Source organism: Alosa alosa, chromosome 5, assembly GCF_017589495.1.
Source record: "Alosa alosa isolate M-15738 ecotype Scorff River chromosome 5, AALO_Geno_1.1, whole genome shotgun sequence".
Taxonomy (NCBI): domain Eukaryota; kingdom Metazoa; phylum Chordata; class Actinopteri; order Clupeiformes; family Clupeidae; genus Alosa; species Alosa alosa.
This window is the reverse complement of record NC_063193.1, coordinates 450251-469317: the sequence shown is the minus strand read 5'-3', so window position 1 is coordinate 469317 and position 19067 is coordinate 450251. Positions and strand designations below refer to the sequence as shown.

Genomic DNA, 19067 nt, shown 5'->3' with positions numbered 1-19067 from the left:
ATGCCGTGCCGTCCACAGCTCTTCAGTTCCGACAAAGCCGGGCCGCGTGCAGGCCGCGCGTTTTTATGGTTATATTGCTTGACAGGGGGGGATCCCAAGCAGCTTTCAGCCATAAGGCTACTTTGAGAACATTTCTCACCTGACACTAATATTTAAAATGTTGAAAACTATTTCGGCATTGCCTATAAGCAGTTTAATTAAATGTAATGTTAGTTGTAGCCTAAACAAACGGGCTACTTGGTGAGGCTCTGCCTCACAGGTGCCTTCGATGCCTTAGATGGGCTTTACGATATTCACAAACTGACATTTTTTAATGGCAAATCACACCTTCCCACCTCTGTGACAGTTTTCGAGAGGAAATCACAGACCTATTCACAAACTGTTTTTTATGGCATTTCGCCATGTTTTGAAATCCTATGCGGCAGAGTTTCCGCTAGAAAAAAATGGTGCCGACCAAAGTGACCGGCAGAGGTTTCGTTTTCCGGACATTTTGACGATATGCCGGTCAAATATCCTATTATCGCTTCTTAATTAGTCAAGTTGAGGAAAACTGGAGACAGGCTAATGTAGCTTAAAGAATGACATAATCAGGCTGTATAAAATGCAACATGTTCATTAGCCTAACTTAAACATGCCTAACAAGATCTAGCCAGTAGGCTATAGCAAGAGTCCGCTTCGTTCGTTGTTTTAAAAAGGCTACGTTGTTTGTTGCTGCTACCCACGTTATCTCCAGTGGTTCCACTGTTTAACTTGCACAGATGTGCACACACAAGAATAAGCGCTCACACCACTACCCCCTAAGGCTATGCCTCTTTATTTGATAACAATAAATTATTAAATGTTTCCTATTCTGGGAAATGTTTAGTTTCTTTTTCTTTCGGTCCGCGGTTCAATGATACCGTTTAATTGTGCTGGAAATTATCCACGGACCAGCATCCTCGTAGAGGAGGCCTAACCCTGCAGATCATAGACAGAGAAAGCATGGGCTGACTGTATGCTTTGGGTACAGAACACAGTTGCATGTCCAGTGTACACGAGAATGACAGTGTCTTGCACGGCCACAACCCCCACAACTCCACTTCCAAAATCACTGATTCTGACAGATTCGCCTGACACTTCTTTTTATCTGGTGGTAGTGGAGTTGACCGGTAATCTGAGGCTTCAGACGTTACCAATGTATCATCATCCATCGCGTCTAGCCTCTGAAAAAACTTTTAAGGCTAGTCTGCCAGGGCCATGTATGAACCGCCTCACTCATTTGTTCGTTGTTTAACATAGACGTTTTAAGCGTGCGCTTCCTATTTGAAATGCAGCATAGGCTATGCATGTTGTTTAATAACTTTAAAACGGTAGAGCCTGTTGATTTAAAAACATAGCCAGATGACATATTGTGTAGAGCGCTCCGCTCCAGAATCTTTGCTCTTAGTTTAGGAGTAATTTTTCCTTACTAAGAGTAGGTCTGAAAGGCTTTGTGAATAACTTAATAAGAGAAACTCTTTAGCTAAAATATTTTATTGCTATTTAGGAGTAGCCTACTCCTAATGGTAAGATAAAAGGCTTTGTGAATACGGCCCCTGGTGTCTAACCCAATGCATAGCCCATTTACACAAAATAATGGTCGAATATTACTGATGATCATTGTTATTTAAGAACATTAAGAACATGCGGTGCGCGTAGGGCACCAAAAACATCTTGCTCATAAAAAATCATCATACCGCACATTGTGGCGGGTCTGTTATTTAACCTACTTACTGTAGGCTGCGCAAACCACAGGCCTTTATTTTGGGAAAGCCTGCATTCGAGGCAGGCCTTCTGTTGAAGAATTTTATACAAAGCCTGCGCTAACAGTAATTCTCCTACCCCCGATACCACAGCTGTGGATAGTGTGGAATGTTCAAGTAATAACACAATCCAATGTGTGTCTCAATTGTCCCCCGCTGACCACCTCAGACATTTCTCTATATTTTGCAACGACCTTAGGCTACATGACACAATGCCATAAAATATGCCAGTTTTTAGGACACAGAATAATGTTTGTAATGATACCAGTTAGGCCTACGTTTAACAGTAACATAAGTGTAATGAGCTATTCATTGTCGAAGGTGCATGGTGAAGTGAAATTCTTACTTTGGAAAACAAACATTTGCCGATATCATTGGATGGGGGATAGGCCTACTTGTTTGTTTTTACGTAGCCTACAATGGCCAGTTGAGACAAAGCCGAAATTACTAATTTTGAAACAATGAGTGAGCAGGCCATTTGTATGGTTAGCCTATATTGCTTGACTTAAATCCCAGAGAGTAGGCTACCGCACCCCACAGAGATGGGCCTAGCGGTCTTACGCGTTCAGTGTGGGGTATAAACAAGCTGAGAATTTAGCGGTGTCACGTCTGCCTGTCACAGACGTGGGGAGCTTTTTGAAGCTTGGGATAATGTGGTACAGTTACTACAGTAACAGTATTTTATTTTACTTCTTATGGAATATTTTTTTTCACTTTTATAAAGGCTTTGTTTGAATGCTGGAAAGGCTTTGTTTGAATGTTGGAACAAATAGTAGTTGATTATAAAGGCAACTTTCTGTTGCAATATTCTGTGTGTTCTGGACTGCAGGTAACTTGTTAAGCCAGTGGTTCTCAAACTTTTTCTTTCATTCCCCACTTTGATCAAGGGGGCATTGACTGATGATAGTGGAGATAACGTGTTATCCCGAGGCCTTTGCAAGTCAGCATCTCCAACGGTAGTCTACCCTATTAAAAATATACGTTTTCGATGTCCCAAACGGAGAGCCATACTTTATTGTTTTTAACGATCTCTATGCTACTCACCAAAATATAGGCATGGGAACATGATGAAGTATCCAACTGTCGTGTGTTAAATTATTGTGATTACGAGCCAGTGGTTTTCAAACATTATGCGTGACTCGGACATCTAACGAATGCAACAGGCTCATATCGTTCTCGCATTCGCAAAATGAAGACCAGTGTTTTGTCAAATTGCAAATTGCTATTCGTTTTAACAAATTTTTATGATAGTATGAAGTACTTTTTGTATAGGCTACTATCTCATATATGAACCATCATTGAAACACACAGGTTCTTTTTCATCTAAAAACTCTTCAACTACACTGCCATTTATGTCGTTTCTATCTCCCCAAAGTGAACTGTGGGCATTAAAATCCCCACACCAAATGACCTTTTCACCCAAACCCTCCCAAATCTCTTCTAAATGCTCTAACTCAATCTGGTTACATGGATTATAAAAATGTACCACACTCACATTCCCTTCTTTAGTCCATACCTCAATACCTATATATTCCAGATCATCTCCTTTCTTTAGCTCTCTATATTGTAGTCCCCTCTTAACAAAAGTAACACACCCTCCACCATTACCCCCCACCCTATCTCTCCTGATACTAGAGTAACCCTTAATTACAAAATCTAATGAACTCTTTAGCCAGAATTCCTGAACACAAATCACATCTGGTTTATCATTTAAATCTAGGATGAAACCTTTAAATTCCTAACCATTAGCTATGAGACTTCTAGCATTCCATTGTAGAATCACTAAGGTTGACTTATCAATGGTGATGAAGCTACCATCTCTGGGGGTTCACCCAACCTATTTAGATCAGCATAGATCTTTTCCCAAGGTAAATTAGTGAGATTTAAGAATTTTGCTGCAGCTTTCACTATAATTCTGATTTTCTCTGTTCTGTTTTTAGCCTGCTCAGTACAATTTATTGCATATGCTATAAATAGCACCAAACTCTGAATTAATCATGGTTTCACTTTGCCTTTTCTCCTTATCCACTTCTTTAACAGCTTTGGCATGAGGTTTTTATTTGCTTTAACCTGCTGCACAGCAACAGCCTTTTTCCTCACTGGATAACCGCCATATGCGGCTGTATGATTCCCACCACTTCCTCATCACCCCATCCCCGCACTGGTGCTACTCATGGCCACAGTCCACACTTACCACATCTCTGACTACTTTACAAACTGCAGCTACATGACCATACCGCTGACACTTAAAGCACCTGATTGGAGGGGGCACGTACTGCACGCGCATTAAAACTCATAAAGCCTATCATAACCCTTTCCGGCAGCTGTTGCTCTCTAAACTCCAGAAGCAGCGACGTACTTTAGCACCATCTCGCTTTGCCATCAATCTTTTAATTCCCAAAACTGTCCCTCCTTTAATGTTCTTTTTAATATCCTCCAAATTTTCACCAAGTGCTACTCCTGAAATGACTCCTCTTGCTCCACGCTCACCTAACTTTCTCACTTCCGCTATTTCTTTCTTACAAATAGACTGCGCTTTCATTACTTTTTCCCTTTGCCCGCTGTCCTTACATTTAACCAGCAAACTTCCATCCCTCAATACCTTTGCCATTTCAATCTCCCCACAAGCATTCTTCAACCCTGTAGTCAAAGCAACTAAACCAATATCCCTAACATCATTACCTTCTTTAAATTTAACGATCAACTTCAAGATCTTGGACAACTCTCCTTCTCACATCTCTACCCTCTCTCTCAATTCATACTCACGGCCTTTCCTCTTGTTTTCCTCTTTAGAACTACCAGCAGCACCTAAACGCAGAGTATTAACCCCGCTCCCTACCTCTTCCTCTCCCCCCACTTCGCTGGTTACTACAGAACTGCCATCCTTCAGAGGACAAACTATCTTCATCCATATCACCAGACCAAGTCACAAATCGGTTTATGCCAACAATCCGCCGTGTCAGTACAGAGCCGAAGTCGTTCCTTGCTGTTTTACAGCATCGGGCTGCGTTTGACAATGTACCAAAATAAAGGAGAGGGACCTGGCTGCAGACTTATGGGGGAATTCTATCAGTGGAGCGCCACTCAACAACGGAAATACGTCACCTCCACCTGAATAAGGAAGTAGTCGCTGAAACAACGTGAAAGGTTTGTTCGAGTTTAACTGCGTCTGACTCATAGGGCTTTTCTCAAAGTCAAGGATTCGTGCTTGGTAGAACGAGTCCTGCCGAGTTGAATCCTTCTAAGACGAGGCAATGCTTCTTCTTAGCATTCGGAAAACACACAATGGAACAGACTAGTAAGTGTGCAGGAAGCTGCAGGTGCATTATTAAAAATCATGTGCACACAGGATTGTGAGTGTTCCAAGCACGCAGAGGATACACGCATGCATCCTCGAAAATCTTAGAACGAAGGACTCAGTACTTGATAGAATTTTAAAGCACCCTTGACATTGGAACAGTGCTTGGCAAGATTCGATGACGTAACGTCCTTGAAAGAGCGGCCAGAGAATGTCTAATAAGGAACGGGCTCTGGAGCGGTTTTGAAGGACCCATCCTTGACTTTGAGAAAAGTTGGTGGTAAAGTTGGTTTTATATTGGACGTTCGATATTCGACACATTCGAAAAATCTATTTAGCACTGACTATGAGGGACGAGTTTGTGTCAAACCAACTTTGATGTGTTTATACAAGGCCTGCCTATAACACAAAGCTTCTTTTGTCAAAAAACCCATGTTTTGATTTTATTACATTTTTATGTTGATAAAAGATTTAAATCTATTATGTGGCTTCACCTTTTTACTTACCCATGCTAAAACACATCTCATGAACTCCTGAGCTTACTTCCCTTTATAAAGCTTCTTTTCCCCTAAAACCCACTCTTTGATTTGATGTAATTTTTTAACATTAAAGGAACAATGGGCTGTATTTTGGGTCACCAGCGCATGGCGTAATACTCGTTATTCACCCGCGCAAAGTTGAATTTGGTATTTTGCACGTTTATTTTTTAAGCATTGCGCCCAGGGGTGTGGCAATTAACAACCTAGGGAGGGGCCTAGCGCGTTGTCTAAAAATCGCTATCATACACCACCTAAACCTGGTCAGAAGTCAATGGCGAGTTGTTCATATGCTATTTTAAGAGCGCATGTCACCAGTCATATTGGCAGGTGCACACACCATCCTTCTATCATTCATGAACGCACACCAGCGCACGTCCATGCAAAGCATTACAAATTACAATAGGAAACATAATTAGAACAAAGATATTACGAAATACTGTACATCTCATAATGAGTAGTTATTCACCATCATTTGCAAATTGGTAATGACGGTTAAAAGTGATTAGGGGAGAGGCGAGAGACACATATGGAGAACAGCTGAAGACGCACTGTCACTAGATATAAGCAACTCCTCTGCAGGATAAATGTTGTTTTATTCAGTCATTTGAGCAATATTAAGGTAAGTGTTGCTGTTTCCAGCCTATGTTTTCGGTGGTAACCCATTGTCAGTCAATAGTGAAAGTAACTGCATATAACTGTCTTGTCGTTGACTGACTCCTTGGTGAAGTTAGTTTCACTTTGCCAATGAGTTCAAATAAACGAGTGCAAATGCGTGAAGGCAATGCTAGGTTTTAGTAAAGCATGGTTTAAGAATGACTATTCTATACGGTCTCGCAAGCAGCCTCCTTCAAATGAGTCTTTGAATGCCAAAATACCGATGCATTTATTTGACATATCGCGCGTTGTGCCGTTAAAGGGAATGACAGATTTCATTCTCATTGGTTTAAAATGATGTTACGCCCCAAACACACCCATATAACTGATTAAAAGACCTAGGAACACCTTGTTACGCCATGCGCTCCACTTTTGATAGCGAAACCCCTCCCAATGTGAACTGGACATCCTACTAAATTTGAATAGACTTTTGACGAGTGACGATGCACTTTAGAATGTCATGATAGGGCCCTATATGTTAGATTGTGGCCAAAACTGGTACTGCAATCACTTTCAAATTACTGTAGAGCGGTGTATCCCCTCCCCCTCCCCCTTGACTCGAGGTTGCCAACCCGGATGCCGAAACTACTGACTTCGTGATTACTAGGTCGGTGGACGGTGGCGCATCAGGCCAAAACACATGTCACATGACATGACAAAACACAACATCAACATCAGTTGAGGGCTGCAACTTAACTATTTAAATGACAATATCCTGGCCAGACTACTGTTGTCAGTGATATAAGTATTTGAAATGAACATGATTTCTTAATGTCTAGTGACTTATCAGGGCCATTTTATGATGAATTGAAATACATGTATTTGATGTACATGAAATAATTATGTGGCTTGACCTTTTGACCTACCAATGTCAAAACACATCTGCTGCACTCAGCTAACTGCCTTACATAATACACAAAGCTTCTTTTTTCCAAAAACCCGCCCTTTGATTTTATATAATTTTTTTATTGCAAAGAAATGCTATAAATCTATTATGCAGCTTCATCTTTTGACCTACCTATGTCAAAACACATCTTCTGAACTCAGCTAACTGCCCTACATAGTATACAAAGCTTTTTTTTCTTTTCAAAAACCCACTTTTTGATTTGATAAATATTTATAAAATCAATATAAAACAACGTAAAAAAGGCACATCTCACTGCAAAAACCGTGTCCTGTTCCCTGTTCCTGTTCCCTTACACTTCCATGGCACATTTACTATTGCCTCTTAGCTGCTTAAAGACATACGCAGGACTACGCTAGCCTGGCCTTGCCTACCTAGATCTACTTTCAGGGAGATATTAGTCTGGAACACCATAGTTCACTACCGTTTCCCTCGGTCGGTAGATTACCTGTCCAAACAGCGATGAGAGGAGATGACGCTATAAATTTGGTAAACCACCATGAGATTAATTTTTCGGGGCCCTATTGTACACCCACTTTGCCTATTAGTTCAAATAATAGGTGAGTGCAGATGCATGTAGGCTTTCCTCTGCTAGTCACAAACAGGTTCTAGAAAGGAAGGTTTAGTCGAATTCTTGTTCCATACGGTCTCGCATGCAGATTTCTTCAAATATTATCAAAATTCTGATGAGCTGTTTGAAGTTGCTGCTTGCTTGGGGCGAAGCTATTGAAAGAGTTAAGTATACAGCCATGGTGACTCTGTATATCCACAAAATAAGCCTTAAATAAAGTCATTTCAGTACATAATTTCCTGCAGTTATGACATTTTCAATTTTTTTTTAATCCAGCCAATAATGTAATAACTTATCAATAATGTAATAACATATTACATTACTGGCAAAAAGTTATTACGTTACTGGTTCAGAAATGTTATTACATTATTGGCAAGTTATTACATAATTGGCTTTATTACATTAAAATTATAACATTATTAAAAAATGAAAAAAATAATTTTATTTCAATGAATTCAGTCATTGAAAAAGTATTAATAAACTGCGGGTCAAAACCTGCCCCCGCCTGATGCCTCCTTGCCTGTGCCTGCTGAGGTGTCCACGACCATGGCAGCCTTGACAGGGACATCAAGGAGGTGGTCATCCCCCAGCCCCCACACCCCCTCACTACCAGTGCAACACTCACCCCCACCATCACTGGATATTGCACCCCTCCCCCACATGGCGACCACGAACAATGAGGTGACAACAACTTCAGTCAACAGCCATCAAACACACAGACCCCAGATGCACCCCCACACCACCATCACTGCAGATCAGGTAAGAGATCAACTGAGGAAACTTCGTCCTAGGAAGGCAGCTGGGCCTGACAGACTGTGTCCAAGGCTGGTCAAGTGCTGCTGAACTGGGGGGGCCACTGAAGCACATCTTCAACTTCAGTCTCCGTCTCGGACAAGTTCCAACACTGTGGAAGACATCATGTCACACCCCACGTCCCTAAGAAGTCACACCTAAGTGAGCTTAATGACTACAGGCCTGTCGCTCTAACATCACATGTGATGAAGACAATGGAGTGACTGGTCTTATGTATGCTCAGACCCCAGGTACGCCATGCCAGTGTTTCCCCTACAATGTATTCATCAGCGGCGCAGCGCCGCTCCTGGAATTCAAGCACCACTGCAAAAAAAGTTGCCTAATATAAAAAAAAAATAGACGCAAGTGAACTTCAGGAACAGCTGCCGTTCCTTCAGGTTTCATGTCAACAAATAATAGTAGGCTAACGTTGAAGGCGCAGTCAGGGATTCCACAGGAGATCACGCTTGTTTGTGTTGATGTTTAAGTTTATTAGCAGACGCAATTTTGTGAAAAAAAAACGTAGCATACCTTATGTTAACCAAGGAACCAAATTAAAACTAGCGAGATAGCTCTCCCTACCTTCAGTAGCCTATTCCCAGATAAATTCCACGCATTGTTTCGTTTTTGTTTGTGATACAGGCAATGCTTTCAAGCCCTGTGTTGCTAACATACCAAGGCTGTGTTGTCTAAGCCATTGGATACCAAGCATTTACCTGAGATAGTTTGTCCTGTAGAGCTCACCAAAATTATAGATATGATACAAGACACTTTTATCTGCTATAATCCAAGATTTTGACCATTTATTTTACCAAATGACATGGGAAACATAATTCATTTCATCCACATATTCTTATGCACCATGCACAACAACGCTACTAAGTTAGCTTAAAACCTTGATAATCAAGCCAGCGTCACGGGCCGTCACGGCATTAAAGTGACAGGCACTCAATTCAACTTGCACAGCACCAATACAGTGTAATGGCATGAAAGAGAAGTCTATATAGTTTATACAGTGCTGTGCAAAAGTTAAGACACCCATGCTGAAATTGGCTAAAGGGAGGAATAAAAAACATATTTTGCCTTTTGTCTTAATGCCTTAATTAAAAAAAAATAGGACATCAATTATTTTTTAATGTATCATGTATCGTAAATAAATAAATGTTATTATATATAAATGTCTTAACTTATGCACAGCACTGTATATTCTAAATAGTAATAGTTTGTACAGTGGCCTACAGTGTACAGTTGCTAATACTAATTATTACTAGTGGCTAATACTAATAATGTAAATGAAAAAGGTGAAAGAAAAACATGAATAATTCTGTTCAAGTACTGCAATAATCATGCTTTGTAAATGCTTGTGCTGATGGTTATGTCATAATTTGTAACTCAATTTTCTTTTCTTTCTTTCACAAAATCCACCAGAAGTCACCATTTAAGGAGTCATTTTTTCAAATTTTTCTCTCTTTTGTTTTTTTTTATTTGGGGGTCTTCCTACGATCAACAGCACCGCTGCTGGAAAAAAATTCTAGGGGAAACACTGCATGCACTAGACCCGTTACAGTTTGCATACCAGGAGAAAGTGGGCGTGGACGATGCCATCACTTATCTTATACACAGGACACATTCTCACCTAGACAAGGGGAAAAGTGCTGTGAGAATCATGTTCTTTGATTTCTCAAGTGCTTTTAACACCATCCAACCCCTCAGACTGGGAGACAAGCTCTTGCAGATGGATGTGGACGCTCACCTGGTAACCTGGATTACAGACTACCTGACCGAGTGACCACAGTTCGTCAGACTGAAGAACTGTCTCTCTGACACTGTGATCAGCAGCACCGGAGCCCCACAGGGAACTGTGCTCTCTCCAGTCCTGTTCACCCTGTACACATCTGACTTCTGCTACAACACTGAGTCATGCCATATGCAGAAGTATTCTGACGATACTGCAATTGTGGGGTGTATCAGGGACGAGCAAGAGGAGGAGTATAGGAGCCTGGTGGAGGACTTTGTGCAATGGTGCAAACTCAATCACCTTCAACTCAACACTTCAAATACCAAGGAGATGGTGGTGGATTTCCGCAGGTCTAAACCCGCTCTGCTACCAGTCTCCATTGATGGGGTAAATGTGAAGGTGGTAAGCACCTACAAGTATCTGGGTCTCCACCTGGACAATAAACTGGACTGGACTGTCAGCCAATACTGAAGCACTCTACAAGAAAGGGCAGAGCAGGCTGTACTTCCTGAGGAGGCTGCGGTCCAATGTGTGCAGCAAGCTCCTCAGGATGTTCTACCAGTCTGTTGTTGCCAGCGTCCTCTTCTATGCAGTGGTATGCTGAGGAGGAAGCACAAAGAAGAAGGATGCTGGGCGACTTGACAGGCTGGTAAGGAAAGCTGGCGCTATAGTGGGAGCTGAACTGGAGTGCATCAATATCTGATAAAAGGACCCTGAACAAACCGATCAACATTTTGGACAATGAGTGTCATCCACTCCACAGCACTATTAGAAAGCAGAAGAGCTTGATCAGCTGGAGACTTCGCTCACTGCGTTGCACAACAGACAGACTGAGGAAGTCATTTGTCCCCTGGGCCATTGAACTGTTTAATGCTTCACTTAAGGGAAGAGGAGAGATATGCCTCTCCACCCTCTCCATGTTTGTATACTGTCTGTCCACTAGCCACTTTTTACCACTGTCTTACTGCTTCACTGTTTGTATGCTATATTAGCATCTAGGCATAACCCCTCCCTCCATCCCACAGCCGGATTGTGGCCACACTTATATCTATACTTAATACTTTATAATCAATACTTGTATAATGGCTGTAACCTTACTACGTCAACCCATTCTTGCACTGATATAGTTTTTCTATAGCTTTTTATATGATCTTGTCTACTGTCTTATATGTCCATATTTATTTTATGCTGGTCTCTAGACTTTATTCTTGCACTGTTGCACTGCTGGACTTACTCATTTGCACCACCACCATGACACTCACTCTCACAGAGCACCTTACCTTACTATGCACAGAGAATCACAAGCTCAGTCCCTGCCTCAGTCATTGCAAGCGCCTCAAGCTTAATCACCCCTAAGCACCCTATGTGGATACTGTTTTAGACTTGATTTAGATTTAGTGTTATTTAGTATAATTTGTATTTAGTTTATTCTTTATCTTCTACTGTCCTTATTGCTTAGTTGTGTTTTTTATATTACATACTTACTACTTTTTCTGCTGTTAGTACATGTTGTTTGTGATGTCTGTATGCGTAAGGTCTGAGACCTTGAATTTCCCCTTGGGGATCAATAATCAAAAGTATCTATCTATCTATCTATCTATCTATCTATATATCTATCTATCTATCTATCATGATAAGAACTCAGTGGTGGAGCAGGTAGGCTATGATGCTGATGATTATGATGACTTATTAATTGCGATAATTTAATGATATGGTAGCCTAATGATAACAAAGTAAGGCCGTGCTGTGATTATAATCACAAATAGCGCAACTTAAATTTTCTAAATGAATGATTTGCAAACCCGGACAGCAAAATAGTGTCAAATCGACGTTAATTGTTGGTCAGATTGATTAGTTTCCGTCAGACGCCCAAAATTCAATATTGATGGCATGAGTGGTGGTTGGTCTCTCAAAGTAGAGAAGAGTTCTATCTTGGAAGGGTTATCATGGTAAAGAAAGGCTAAAAGACTGTAGACTGTAGCAACAGCCCTGTTTATTTTGTGTTGTTTCAGTTGTCCTACAGTGATAACTGGTATAAATTACATTAATGTCTAAGACAATCTGGGTAATTTAACTCTTTACACATAGGCTTCAGTAATTTTTGCTGCTGTCAATCGTAGCCCACTGAATAATTTGAAATGATACTTTGAATTCAAGCAGAAACTCTTCTTTAATAATTGCTTGTTAGCCTACTTGAATATGGAGATCATATGCTCCATGCTTACCTCTGATCAGTCAAAGAGATAACCAATGAGGCCTAGGCTACATCACTTTCAGTGCTCCATGACAGTTGAAAATATATGCATATTTAAGGGTAATGCAAAGATTTTGTATTTAATTAGGTGTGCCGACCGATTTGAGGGCCGCTTGGGCCAAATATGCCAGGGCCGATTTTTGGTCCCAGTCCGCCCCTGTTTGGGCTGTATTTTGCACAGTGGCGCATGGCGTAAAACTCGTTTTCCACCTGGCGCCAAGTTTATTCCTTATTTTGCACGTTTAATTTTTAAACAATGCGCCCAGGGGTATGGCAATTAACAACTTAGGGAGTGGCTTAGCGCATTGTCTAAAAATCACTATTGTACACCTGGTCAGAAGTCTATGGCGAGTTGTTTATATGTTATTTTAAGAGCACATTGTCAACAGTCATATTGGCGGGTGCACCTATCATCCATGAGCGCACACCAGCCACGTCCAAGCAAAACATTACAAACGATTGCACGATTACAATAGGAAACGTAATTTGAATAAAGATATTACGAAATATGTACATCTCATGATGAGTAGTTATTCACCATCATTTGCAAATTAGTAATGACGGTTAAAAGTGATTAGGGGAGAGGCGAGAGACATATGGAGCACAGCTGAAGCAAACGAAATATAAGCAACTCCTCAGCAGGATAATCATTTGAGCAATATTAGAGTAAGTGTTGCTTTTTCCAGCCTATGTTTTCGATGGTAACCCATTGTCAGTCAATAGTGAAAGTAACTGCATATAACGGTCTTGTCGTTGACTGACACCATGGTGAAGTTAGTTTCACTTTGCCAATGAGTTCAAATAATAGAGGAGTGCAAATGCGTGAAGGCTATGCTAGGTTTTAGTAAAGCATGGTTTAGTGGAATGATTATTTCATACGCAAGCAGCCTCCTTCAAATGCGCCGTTGAATGTCAAAATACCGATGCATTTATTTGACATCGCGCTTTGCGCCGTTAAAGGGAATGACATATATCATTCTCATTGGTTGAAATGATGTTATACGCCCCTTAACACACCCATGACTGATTAAAAAACCTAGGAACACATTGTTGCGCCATGCGCTCGACGTTTGATAACGAAAACCCTCCCAATGTGGACTGGAAACATCCTACTAAATTTGAATAAGCTTTTGACGAGTGACGATGCGCTTTTGACTGTCATGATAGGGCCCTTTGTGTTATATGGGCAGGCCTAGTTTAAACACATCAAAGTTGGTTTGACAAACTCATCACTCGTAGTCAGTGCTAAATACAGCGGGGAAAATAAGTATTCCAGTACTTATTCCAGTCCAGGTAAATATACTTCCAGTGAGGCTATTCGCATGAAATTTGCACCGGACATTAGTATTAACTTTGGTAATCCACACATATATAAAAATCAAAACATTAATGTCTAAAAGTAGTGTTATGAGTAAAAAAGTGGAATGGCACAGGGAAAAAGTATTGAAAACGCTAAGAAAAAGCAGTACACAAATGGAAGGAATGGCAAAGAACAAACTGGAATCTATAAATAGTTAGAGAAATTATCCCTCCTATCTGTGCAAATTGATAAAAGCTGGGTTAGTACATACTGGTGGGCTATAAAAAGGTTTTTTGATAGCAAGGTGTCACACAACAAACATTTCATGATGGGTAAAAGCAAAGAGCTCTACCAAGATCTTTGCAACCTCATTGTTGCAAAACATATTAATGGAAATGGTTACAGATGCACTTCAAAACTTCAGAATCATCCAGCAAGCAGTATTGGAGCCATTATTTGCAAGTGGAAGGAACATCACTACATCATCAACTGGCCATGCACAGGATCTCCTTGCAATATTTCTGACCAGGACGTCAGAAGGATAGTCAGAAGAGTAGCCCAAGAGCCAAGGACCACTCTGAGAAAGCTCCAGAAAGATTTGGAGGCAGCAGGTACAATTGTTACAGAGAAAATCATAGGTAATGCACTCCACCGCCATGGCCTCTATGCACGCTCATCCCGCATGACTCTATTGCTGAAGAAAAACATGTCAAAGCTCGTTGAAAGTTTGCTACACAACATTTGAACAATCCTATGAAATACTGAGAGAATGTATTCTGGTTAAAATTTTAACTTTTCGGATGTCATACTACACACCATATTTGGAGGAGAAATGGTACTGTGCATCACTCTAAAAATACCCTACCAACAGTGAGGTTTGGAGGTGGTGGCATCATGGTGTGGACTGTTTTTCATTTTATGGTACTAGCAGACTTCATACAGTTGAAGGAATGATGAATGGAGTAATTTTGTTCTGGGAAAATCTTTACATCCACCAGGATGATGAGGATGAGGCATGGCTAGACCTTCCAGCAGGACAATGATCCAAACCATTCAGCAAAGGAAACTCAATTGGTTTCAGAGAAAGGAAATCAAGGCCCTGACTTCAATTTAATTGAACAGTTTTAGAAGTTAACTAAAGATCAAGATTCACAAGAGGGACCCCTGAAAATCATACAGGAAATGCCGTGAAGCTGTCATTACGAATAAAGGCTTTTCCACAAAGTATTTAAGAAATTTCAGCAGGCGTGTTCAATACTTTTTTCCTGTGTTATTCCACTTTATTGCACATAACTCTACCTATGGACTTTAATGTTTGGATTTTTTTAGATGGGTGGATTATCTGAGTTAATACTAATGTCTGGTGAAAATTTCATGCAAATAGCCTCATTGGAAGTATACTTACTGAAAAAAATGTTGACGTGTTCAATACTTATTTTCTCCGCTGTAGATTTTTCGAATGTGTCGAATATCCAACGTCCAATATAAAACCAACTTTACCACGAATGCAGAGATGAAACAAAACGCACATTCGACTTCCGACCATAACCATGTGTGTTTGTTTTTGAAACCATGGCAACCACTGAACAAGGCATCTAGTTAGCAATGTCAGTTAGCTAGTAGAGTTCACAAGACAAAATATAAGCAGAATGGCTGGCTATTTTACCATACTTTCCTCGAGGAAACGTACAGAAAACACTCCAGTCTATCCTTGGTAAGAAAATACTTGCTGGTTATAACGTGCACCGTGGTGAATGCGCTTACGGGTGAATGGGTGAATGTTGCAGCGAAATGTTACAGTTGCATTCGCTTAGCAATTATGAGATAATGTAGCCTAGCATTTGACCCACAATTTGATAACGTTAGAGGCTGGGGAGTGGAATGTTGAGAATCCCGGTGTTGTGTGGCTTCAGGTTTCTACAATATGCACGCGTTGTGCTAAGACATTCACACGGATTTTAAGTCGTTTTTCATAGTAGAGTGCCCGTTGAAACAATATGTCTGTAACGTTAGAAAACCCATAGCACAATTACATGCCCGCAGGTGACGTTAGGCCTGCTTTAAAAATAGAATGATAGGCAAACATATAGCTAATTCCAGCTGAACGAGATAAAACTTATTACGCCGGTGATCCACTAGCATGCGATGCGAACTCCGCAACGCAGTACCCAATCGCGACGCTACCCTTCATGAAGACGCTTTGATGGGCGTTCCCTTTTGTATATGGGTGGAAACTGCAGGGCAAGAGCAGGTAGCCTAGTAAACTTCATAACTTAATAACACCCACCATCTATTAACAATCTCTCCAACTTTCCTCTACGCTTCATTTCACATGAAGTTGTCCCTGTATGATTCTAGCGACACATCATACAAACACGGAAATGTAGACACTGCTATGATTCATTTTTCGTCTGCCATGTTTTTGTAAATTGTTTTGGCGGTAACCACACTACAGTGGGGTGTACCAGAGACCTTCTAATGAGGAAACACATCACTCAAAAAATCCTCCATAGAAATGCATGGGGTTAGTTTGTAGGGATGAGCAGAACGAGGCTTTGTGAAACAACGAAACGTTCGAAGCAATTGCGCCGGAATGTGTCGAGGTTTCGAAACAATCCGACACACGTAACTCCATGGTGACATCTAGTGGCCAGTTTTGCTAACATCACATTTTGACCGTGAAGCACAACTGCTTCAGACGAAGAATATAAATAGCCAACATGGAACGCAAGATTTCGTCCACAGCCACGTGATTCAGTGGTTAACACACTTGCATTCGGCCGGAGCGGCTGGTGTTCGACTCCCTGCTGGTGCTTAGAAATTTCAGACTAGTATATGCGTTCAGTAACTAGAACATTTTTATATCTGCCAGTTAGATGTTTTGTTATTTCAGTTTCATATTACATTATCCTTTGGAATATGCTGGAGAGGAAAATGCTACAATGGTTTTAAAATGTAGGCTATGCTTATGGCCCAGGGTTTTTTTTGGGAACATGTTGTAGGGAAATAAAGGATACATGTGAAGCAGGTTAGACTAATCAGGTACAACATGGGAAAAATAAACAACACATTTTTTGTACGTCAACATACATTTTTATTTAGGAATAACAGTTGTTCTGCCGTCTTGGCATTTAATCTGTTTCTTGTTTTTGAATTGAGTTAGGTTTGGATAAACCACTCTCCTCTCCTGCCAGTATTTCAAAGGGTCAGCTGTTCTTGAAATAAAGGCATCCGTCATATATTTTTTTTTTACTTCTGCTACTATCTAAATATTAACGTCACTAGACTATATCTATCTAAACTATCGCTTACTGTCTGTCTCTAGCCTGTCAATTAATCTATATCACTAACCTATCAATCACAAGAATGCACTATAAATCGCTATATCTCTATATGTCTCTATGTCGCTATATCTCTTAAAATCTCTCTCCTCACAAAAAAAACCACAAAGATAGGATGTGTTTGAATGACTTTTAAGCATTCTGGGACTTTGTAATTTAGATCAAACAGGTGTTTACTCGGGTAATTGGCTCGCACGGCAAGTGTGCCACCTGTCCAAACCAAATTGAAACACCACGAAGCCTCACTAAGCCATGGTCACGTGACATGGCCGTTTTGAACCACACTTCGAAACACTGTTCGAAACACTTGCGTTTCGGAAGCTCGACACTGTTTCGAAATGTCAGCTTCGAGCGTCACATCCCTATTAGTTCGTAACGGCCGTTGTCTACACATATCCCACCCCTTCCTCGGCAAAACGTTGACATGTGAATACATTGAGCCAATCATGTGGTGTGATGTGAATACATTGAGCCAAGCATATGGTGTGTTGTGAAGACATCTTCCCAATCATGTGTTGTGAACTCGCCGCTGGAGCAAGATTGGTGTCGTGAAGCCTTGCGCACGCGCATTTCTGCTGAATAGGATGCCCGATGAGTGCCCAAAAAGCGTTGCTAAATGACCGCAGTGTAGATTAAGCTATCGCTCATGAATGCGGAAGTAATTGTTTTTAAATAGAGGCGGTCTTGTGCGTCTCCACGTTACACGATTGGCCAAAGTCATCCCAACACCCTGAACGCGCACAGATCTGAGCTGAAAGCCTAGTTTGACAAATATATCACATAACTTCAATCGTAGTATCACTTAACGTATACCCCTGAGTCAAGGCTTTGTCAAGCCTCGATATGTCTACATAGCCTAGATATGTCTAACGTGCTTCGTAGTACACCCCACCGGAAAATTAGGTTTTGTTTGATGGACCTCCCCTGCGTATTGCTCTGCTATTGGATACTCGCCTCGCTATGGACGGATTCATTTGCATAAAGTTGGGGATTGCTGAACCTTTGGACGCGCTGCAGCCACAGAGTAACCTGACTCTCGCCAGATGAATTTCGTTCCGCCTAGCTCCACTGGGATCGGTTCCGTTGAGAGTGATTTTAGCACAAGATTGTATGGTAGAGCCAATCAGGACGCAGGGCAGAAGTTTCATAGATGTGACATAGCGTAGAAGCGACTGTAAGACTGTTCTCAGCGTCACGGGTTGGATTCGATGTGAATGGTTGAAGTAGCTCGTCAATAGATGACGAACAAGTGACTTCAATCTTATGCAAGGATTTTTTAATAAGGCCCAGCCTTCTAAAACACCACTCCAATGGATCGATCCCAGATGGATGAGTGGAGCTAGGCGGAACAAAATTCATCTGGTGAGAGTCAGGTTAGCCACAGAGTTCTTGCTAGATTAAGTGCTTGCGCTATGCCTGAAACACACGTGCATACCTAAATCCTCAAATTATGGCCGGGATTTTTATTTATAGCCGGGCCTCAGATTCGGACAAATAAAGGCCAGTAATAATTTGTTTATTTAACTCATAAAAGAGCTCTTCTTAATATTTAATATTGTTGGTTGGTTTAATATTGTTGTCAATGAAAAGTCATTGTCCTACACCAGGGGTCACCAAATGGCGGACCGCGGTCCGAGTCCGGACCCTGACGTGATCCTATCCGGACCCAGACCATAATAATTTAGATTTTCACGGAAGATTTCAAAGCTGCGCTAAATGTTTCGTAGGTTAGGATAAACAGCTTCAGGAACCATCATCTCGCTTGCTGCTACTCCAGTGAAATCTGTGCATTCTGATAAAGTCGAGTCAGTGAGTAGGCCTAAAGTTACTATGGTGAAGAGACTCACTGATAGCCTGACAGGGAAAACGAGCGAGGAGAGGAGATGGGACGAGAA

At 41.1% G+C, this 19067-nt stretch overlaps 1 protein-coding gene across 3 annotated transcripts in view; it reads left to right on the top strand.

Annotated features, from left to right (window-relative positions):
* The first annotated feature begins 15388 nt into the window (after positions 1 to 15388).
* Positions 15389 to 19067, top strand: part of zgc:158260 (uncharacterized protein LOC571389 homolog) — a 113184-nt gene continuing 109505 nt past the window's right edge. The window contains exon 1 of one of the 3 annotated variants that reach the window (XM_048244359.1): positions 15389 to 15545. In XM_048244359.1, coding sequence (XP_048100316.1) covers positions 15481 to 15545 — 65 coding nt within the window. In that variant the 5' untranslated portion in view covers positions 15389 to 15480. The remainder of the gene's footprint in view (positions 15546 to 19067) is intronic. The other 2 variants (XM_048244357.1, XM_048244358.1) reach the window with 2 other exon arrangements.